At 42.9% G+C, this 8,629-nt stretch overlaps 1 protein-coding gene across 1 annotated transcript in view; it reads right to left on the bottom strand.

The window, feature by feature from the left end:
• nfia (nuclear factor I/A) overlaps nucleotides 1–8,629 on the bottom strand; it is a 102,732-nt gene that overhangs the window by 50,861 nt on the left and 43,242 nt on the right. The window contains exon 3 of the mRNA XM_037697769.1: nucleotides 7,605–7,607. Within this exon, the coding sequence (XP_037553697.1) occupies nucleotides 7,605–7,607 (3 nt within the window). The remainder of the gene's footprint in view (nucleotides 1–7,604; nucleotides 7,608–8,629) is intronic.

Below are 8,629 nucleotides of genomic sequence, written 5' to 3'. Positions count from 1 at the left end.
CATCCTTTAAAGAACTGTTTACATCCTTTAAAGAACTGTTTACATCCCTGTAAGAATTGTTTTCATTTTGGAAAGAACGGTTTACAAACGAGAAGGCAATGTTTACACCCGAAAGAACTATTTACACCCCTTTAAGGACTGTTTAGTAGTGCCCCACAGATATATCTGTAGGGCCGATAATTTGGTCCGATACAGATGTTTGGGGAGCTACTGGATCGGTGATAATGGTCCTGATGCACTCATATAAACACTTCTAATTTTCATCCCTAAACTGCTGAAATCAGTCATTAATGTACAATGTATCCAGCAGAGGGCGCATAAAGACTACTTTCAAGTCATGGCTGTTCACTTAAGTTTCACTTTCAGCACAGACAAAGCAGGGAGCAACACTGTGTAGCGTATTTTGCTGAACAGAGCATGATGTTTATTTTAACTGATCTGTAAAATAAATTTAATTCAGTTCAGTTTATTTCTAAAGCTCCAAGTCACAACAGAAGTTATCTCAAGGCACTGAACAGAAACTCATGTATAAAATAATAATTGAACAGAAACATTCATCAATAAAATAATAGTTTAACATTATTTATCTGAGGAGCAGCTTTGAGTTTAACTCTCATCTTGAACAAGCATGAAGGCGACAGTGGAAAGAAAAACTCCCTCATGAGGAAGAAACCTTTAGCAGAACCAGGATCAGGACAAGCTCAGATTAAGCTAAAATTGAATAAACCAACAATAATAAATTTTCTTCAATCCTCCAGCTCGCCTCTCAGTTTAGCGAGCTAACGTTCAGATAACCAGAATAGGATGCCGAGTTGTAAAACTTCATCCAGAACAATAAATCTAACGTACTCGTAAAATATATCGGTGTTTTTCATTCATTCAATCTTTATTTATAGAGGTTAGTCTCAATGAATCATGAGGACTCATTTTCAAGACAGACCTGTTTTAGATAGACAACATTTATTGTGCAGACAAGAATATACAACAATAAAAAGCAATTAAAGTAGCGTTATAACGATCAAGGTGCCATATGAAACAAGGTGAAATACTAAAAGCAAGAACATATTTGCTTTTATTTTTCTAATGACCTTAATAACCTTAGTGTTAGTAACGTTGTCATCATAATGTTATCAGCACGGACCAGTGGAACGCCCACAATCTGGCCATTTTGGATCATCGTGAGTTCCAGCAGGACTCAAGGCTGACGAGAAAAAACTGCCTGAAAAAATCAACAATCGTGGCTCATCTGAATCTGACTCCCCGTTTGTCCTCGAAGCAGGCCGACTTCTCAAATGTCTTCTGGGACACGTGTGAACTAAAGAAGCTCTGTCTATCCCCCCCCCCCCAAGAGAACTCCTGTGAACGCTCATCAGAGCTGTACCGACCGACACCAACATCTTCTCAGGACTACGGTCTATCTGGAAGAGCTTCATGACAAATCTCACCATCTTCTCCTCAGATGCATGTGATGAGTCTGTAAATGTGCTGCTGGTGGTTTTGACGTCTTAAATCGTGTCCTGACAAGGACAAGGTGTGAGGAGATCTTTTTGTAAGACCACGATCCTCTCCTCGTGGATTTTTCTCCTTTTCTAAAACAATAAGAGGCGGCGCTCTCAGGAGCAGCAGCAACGTGCACTCCGCCCATCCTTCAGACGACTGTACGAACATAATCTCACTGTATTTCCATACAATGATAATAAAGCTTATTCTGATCCTGATCATTGTCGTCCTCAGTGAAATGCATTGATGCCTGAAATCTTTACGTCTCTACAAAGAAAAATACATTCAGCTGTGATTCATACGAATCAGACGTTCACCACACGTGACTGTTTAAACAATGAACAGGAAGTTGTTTCTTTGTTTCATTTATATTTTTATGGTGAATAATGGAGGGTAGAAGATGTGAACGCACGTTAGGAAGACTGTTTTTATGAGCAGTGCTCCACTTGCAAACCTACTGTGGGACTATGTATAGCATGTAAGGGTGCGCCGATAAATCAGCCCTGATTCCCTTAATTTTGGGAAATTGGAAATCGGCTGGTACTTGCACGAGAAACCAATTTCACAGATGTTGTTTTAGTTTTCACAACAATTGTCTGAACTTCATTTATATTTCAGAGCACCATCTCATGGCCAGTTAAACAAGTTTGCATTGTTTCTAGGATTTTGTTCAAGGCTATGTTTAACAAAATAATATTGTAAAATTGAAGGTGCATTGTGACCTTAGAACACCTGACAGTGTCGCTTATAAAACTAAATCAGTATCGGCCAAAATCGGAATCAGCAGGTCAGACTTTTTAGAGATCGGCGATCGTCCAGAAAACTGCGATCGGTGCACCCCTAAGAGCATGATCTGAGTAGCTTAGCTTCATGGTTGCTAACAGCTGCGTTAAATAAACAAGACACGGTACTGCTCATACTCACGATTTTCTTAGATTATTGGGGTGGACAAAGCAAAAAACTTTCCAGCCATTATATCGGTTATCAGTGGTCACCTTCCCCTCCCAGTTTCTCCTCTGGCTCTCACTCAAGACAGACACTTCTCTCCCTCCCCCTGTTCTCCTCTTCCCCCTGCTTCTGCTCTCTGTGTGTCTTAAAGCTCCTGGTACACATGTCCCGAATGAAAAATACTACTATGGATCTGAGGAGCTGAACTTTCAACGGAATCAACAAAATCTTTTCAACAAAACAACAGGGTCCTGGAGAACCCTCTTGCCCGGCTGAGACTCACGCTGCGGGGTAAATCAGAGATCAGCTGATGTGTCTCTCAGTTCTGTCTCGGGAGGACGCTGAAGACGTTTATATATGTGGATTTATGAAAGCAGGGGTTCTGCATTTGGCATCGGCGGGGCTCTGGTTTATCACTTGAAGACATTGGCAGCTGTTTCGGCCATGGCAAAGCTTCAGAGTCTGTTTGAAGGTTTGGTGCGTGCTATGAGGACTCAAAATCAGCTGATTAACGAGCTAAACCATAAGATGGAGACGATTTGTGAGAATCGCAGGCCACCTGCAGCTTCTAGGACTCGCCAGCATGTTGGGATCGATCCTGGGGAGGCTCATAATGCAGATCAGTGGAGAGGAACACCCATAAATCTTGACATTGTGGACCAGAAAGTTCCAGCAGGACTCAAAGCTGACAAGAAAAAAAAAAACAGTCTGCCTGAAGAAAATCAACAATTGTGACTTATCTGAATCTGACTCCCCCGTTTGGCCTCGGATACGAGCCGGCTATCAAATTTCTCCTGGGACATGGGTAATTAGGGAAAAAGCCAGAGTCTACACTCATCTCCAGGCCAGCGGTCACTCTTTCAAGGATGAAGATGTTCACATCCTGGACAGAGAGGAACGATGGTTTGAGAGAGGAGTAAAGGAGGCCATCTTTGTGAAAAGAAACCGTCCATCATTAAACAGGGGCGGAGCCTCCAGGTTCAACTGTCCCCCTCTTACAATGCTGTGATTGCTAGTATCACTCAGCCCTCTGTGAACAGTAAACAGCCATCAGGTGCTAATGATCCATTGTTAGGCTGATGGTCCTTCTTGAGCATGTGATCAGCTGGTTTTGGTTGTCAGCAGCAAACTGGTTGATCCACTCTGAGAAGGTGCTATTTAAGAGACTGAGCTGAAAACAGCACCTCAGACTGAGGAAGTCTCTTGGATGAGAGACGAAACGTTTCTAGATTTTTTTTGCTTTGTTTTGTTTTTTGCTTTTTTGAATGTCCAGAGGACCAGATTGAACTTTTTTGCATGGAAAGAACTGTTTAGACCCCTGATAGAACTGTTTACATCCCAGAAAAAAAAAATGTTTACATCAAAAAAAACAGTTTACATCCTGAAAAGAACTGTTTACAACACTAAAAAGTTTGTTTACACCCCTAAAAGAACTGTCTGCTTCCTAGAAAGAACAGTTTACACCCCTAAAAGAACTGTCTGCTTCCTAGAAAGAACAGTTTACACCCCTAAAAGAACTGTCTGCTTCCTAGAAAGAACAGTTCACTCCCCTGAAAGAATTGTTGACATTCTGTAAAGAACTATTTAAACCTCTTAAAAACTGTTTACACTCTAAACCCTAACTGAACCATTGGGACCAGATTATGTTGGACCTGCTGCCAGTCAGGAAACTGAACCTCCAACCGATGGTTTATATGTGAACGCGTGGAGTGATTATGGACACCAAATCAATCACAATCCTTCTCATGAATTGGTATCGACCCAAAGTGAAAGTAATCAGCTCAGAGCCGCTTGTCTCAGTTCAGTCAGTTTTCTTTCACTTAGATGCTTTACCTCAACTAAGATTTATAGATTCAGATTATTTTAGACCTTATTATTCTAACACGTTGCCTGAGAGTGAGTCTCAGTTGGGTAAACTGAGCTGATCAACGTTGTTTCTTTAAGAATATCACCTGAGAAGAACAGTTCATCTGGACAGAATATTTTACCTGAGGGGAAGAATTTGAAAACTTTGACATTAAACTGGTTGCGACACTTTTTTAGTGTCATTTTTTTCCTGGAGGCGCTGCTACGATGGCGCCTGCTGGCGTTGGAGCGAAGAAACGCATCACATCACTGGGCTGCTGACAGGCCAACGCACACACGCACACGCACGTTCTTGTAAACATACTTTTTGGGGACTTTATATCGACTTCTATTCATTTTCTATAGCCTAACCCTGACCCTTTCCCAAACCTAACCATTACTAGTAGCTGCCTAGTACTAGTAATGGTAAACTAGTACTAGGTAAATACTAGTAAACCTAACCCCTAACTCCCCAGCGAGACTGCTCCTTATGGGGACCTGGCTTTGGTCCCCATAAGGAGCAGTTGGTCCCCACAATGTAGGATTTTTATAAAAATGGTCCCTACAAGGTGACCTGAAACACACACACACACACACAACGGGCCTAACAAGGTCTGGTATCTTGTGTCCAACCAGGTGATGTGACCATTGATGACATGCACAAAGGTCAAGTCCTCAGCAGGGGTCAGAGGTCAAAGAGGATGGGCAGCAGATTGTCAGGGCGGTCCTAGACTAGAACCACAAGGTCCAGTTCATTCTGCAACTGGTTCAGATCTTCAGTCTGGAGGCGGCACTGCATCAGATTCAGTCAGATCTGGAACAGACTCCCTGTAGTCCTGAGCCCTCATTGGGTATGTTTACATGGACATAAGTAACCGGATCAAATGGCCGGTCGGAATAAAAGTGTCATGTAAACACTCCGTTCGGGTTATTTTTTGTGTATTCGGCGCGATCCGTTATAATTTCTGATCAGAACGAAACGGGTGGTTTACGCCGATCCGAAACCCGATCGGTGCGCATGTAAACACTTGATCTGTTCGTTTTTATCTGATGGTGAAAAACTGACCTGACTGCGCATGTGCGACTTTGCCATTTCCGCCTGGCTAACGCTAATAATATTAGCATGTCAGGGAAGTAAAACTGGTCGGTGAGCGACAACATTTGTACTAGAAACTCTGAAAGAGCTCAGAATGATCTGTGTCACCTGCAGCTCAGTCAGGGAGTGCAGTAACGTCTCCACATCATTAAAACCTGTCGCGGGTCCATTTTGGTGCTCAGATTTGTTTACGTTTACCCGGAAGTAGAACTTCTTCTTCGGTGTTTTTTTTAAGGAGAGTTTACCACTCTGCGCACGTCAGTACTGTTGTTCAGAACAAAGCCCGCTGCATGTAAACGCTCATCCTGAACAGATTGTGCCCATGTAAACAATACATTTAAATTATTCAAACAGAACACATTTCAATCCGTCAAAGAATTCTGCGCATGTAAACATAGCTATTGTCTGTGTGTGTGTGTGTGTGTGTGGGGGGGGGGTACACAGGTCAGTGCAGTCACTTGTCTGATAACTGAACACAAGAATTCACATTTCACATCAGTTCAGTCGCCGCAATGATCAGCAGGAAGCTGAGGGACGAGCTGCATCTCTCTCTCTTTCTCACACACACACAAACACCATAACACACACACACAATATGTTCTGCTATATTTACAGACTTTGCATTGACTTCCAATCATTTTAAGATACAATAGAACTTTAATGATCCCGCATTGATTTCTATAGCCTAATCCTGAACACTTGCATTTGTATTGATCTGGATAACGGAAATTATTGGTTAGTTAGTTCGATAGATATAGACACACACACACACAAAGCTGCAGATCCAAAGCCCTACTCGGTGTCCAGCAGAGTCCACCCTGCAGTGGGACATGTCAGTTGGAGGAACTGAGGTCAAAGGTCAAGTCACAGCCAACTTCAACCATGTAAAGAGCATCTTTAAGCTCCGCCCTCTCCACCTCTAAGAGGAAACGAGTGATTGGTTTTCATCTCCACATCACACACTCCACTTGGAGGCCATTGCTTTATCTTAAGATGGACAAGGAAGGACGGAGGACAGAGTGGGGGACGTAGGGACACTAACAGGTTGGACAAAAGGTGAATCAAGTGTGGAGGGTGGGAATGAAGAAGCAGCTGTATCACCTCCTGATGGAGGGAAGGGGGGCCCCCCACATAGATGAGACGAGAGGAGCTGATCGAGATGTTAAAGAGGACGAGGTGTTGTTTTGTTTGGAGTCGGGGGGGGGGGGGGTTGCACCAATGAGTGAGCCACAGGTGTTAAGTCAGAGGTTAAGCCCCGCCCCCTCATTAAAATTATTTATTATCCATTTTACTGCTGCATTCTGCAAACAGACCAACACCCCCTCCCTCCCCCACTGTCCCTGGTGGGGTGCTGGCTGTACGGTTTCAGGCCGGGACCGACCCGAACAAACTCGAGAGCACAGACACAAACCCTCCAAAGTCCAGTTTGATTCTTGACAAATACAAAATCCAGACAAACTGACCTCATTTCCTTAAACGAATTGTTAAAACTGAATAGTTTTCATTTGATACTATTTCTATCTTAACATGTGATTCTTGACCTGCCATTGTGTATCTATTCCTACCAAACCCAGCTGGTCGAAGCAGATGGTCCTCTAGTCCTGATCCTGGTTCTGCTAAAGGTTTCTTCCTCATGAGGGAGTTTTTCTTTCCACTGTCGCCTTCATGCTTGTTCAAGATGAGAGTTCAGTGATGGAGTTAAACTCAAAGCTGCTCCTCACATAAATAATGTTCAATTATTATTTTATAGATGAATGTTTCTGTTAAATTATTATTTTATACATGAATGTTTCTGTTCAATTATTATTTTATAGATGAATGTTTCTGTTCAATTATTATTTTATAGATGAATGTTTCTGTTAAATTATTATTTTATAGATGAATGTTTCTGTTAAATTATTATTTTATAGATGAATGTTTCTGTTCAGTCCCTGAGACGATCCTGTTGTGACTTGGAGTTTTAGAAATAAACTGAACTGAATTGAATTGAATTGAAATGAAACATAGGACAATATATTAATCCTGCACAACAATAAACACTAATGTTTCTGTCTGCACCTGTTTTAGACCTTGATTGTTGGTATTTTTATATCCTCTGTTATTTTTATAGCTTGTGATTCTTGTGCATGTTCCTTTGTGCTGAAACTCTGGCACAACAATTTCCTGCAGGATCCATAACGTTCTACCTTATCTTAAGTGGAACACAGAACTCCACCAGCTACACACAGGAAGTCACAGAGTTTCAAAGTAAAATCAGAACGCACAGGAAGCTGGACTAACTGAGACCCGTAGAGTTTGTGAGGGACGTCCGGGGTTGAGAAAAACAGATGATGATGTCACTGGTGATGAAGCGTGTGACTGATGATGTCACTGAGGATGTTTGTAAAATATGGATGAAGCTCAGCAGAAAAGAAGGTTTTACAATAAAAGCTGCAGGTTGAACTCCTTGAATAATTAATTTCTCTGAGTCTGAAAGTTAACTCTGTTGGTTCTGCTGAGTCTCAGGCAAACAGAACCCTGCAGGAGGAGTTGGATGGTGTCAGGGTTCTGGTCGGACGCAGACTGAGCGCGTGCAGAAAGAGCCTGTCAGTACATTTTAGAGGACACAGCCTCGCAGACTGCTCGTTTCAGAATTAAAACGTTTTGACGATATTAGCTTCTGACCCCCCCTCCATCAGTCTCTCTGCACCCTTGAAAGCCTGCGGTGACCCAGAGACGTATAAAACCGGGCCGGCCAAATGAATTGCTCAGGCTGCGGAGCCATTACAGCGAAGAGAGGAGCTGTCCTACCTGTGCTGAGTCAGCGGTCTGCTCACTCTATCCGTCTAATGGACAGTGGAGGAATTTAATTAGCAGGAAGCCGCAGAGCGGGGGGGGGTCGACCCCTGCAGTCATTCTTTGGAAACCCCGTCTATCAGCTGAATGATCTCTTATCATTAGAGGCCTTTTTATTTGTCCCAAAGGAGGCACAAGGCAGCATCCTTGCTTAATGGCACTATGGTAACTGCAGGTTTCACCTTAAAACATTCTGATGGTTTTACGTTTCTGTTACGGTACTACACCTGACACAACATGGTACCACACCTGACACAACAAGGTGCCACACCTGACACAACATGGTACCACACCTGACACAACATGGTACCACACCTGACACAACATGGTACCACACCTGACACAACAAGGTGCCACACCTGACACAACAAGGTGCCACACCTGACACAACAAGGTGTCACTCCT

Source organism: Nematolebias whitei, chromosome 3, assembly GCF_014905685.2.
Source record: "Nematolebias whitei isolate Nwh7 chromosome 3, NemWhi1, whole genome shotgun sequence".
NCBI lineage: Eukaryota > Metazoa > Chordata > Actinopteri > Cyprinodontiformes > Rivulidae > Nematolebias > Nematolebias whitei.
This window is presented reverse-complemented; position numbering and strand designations above follow the sequence as displayed.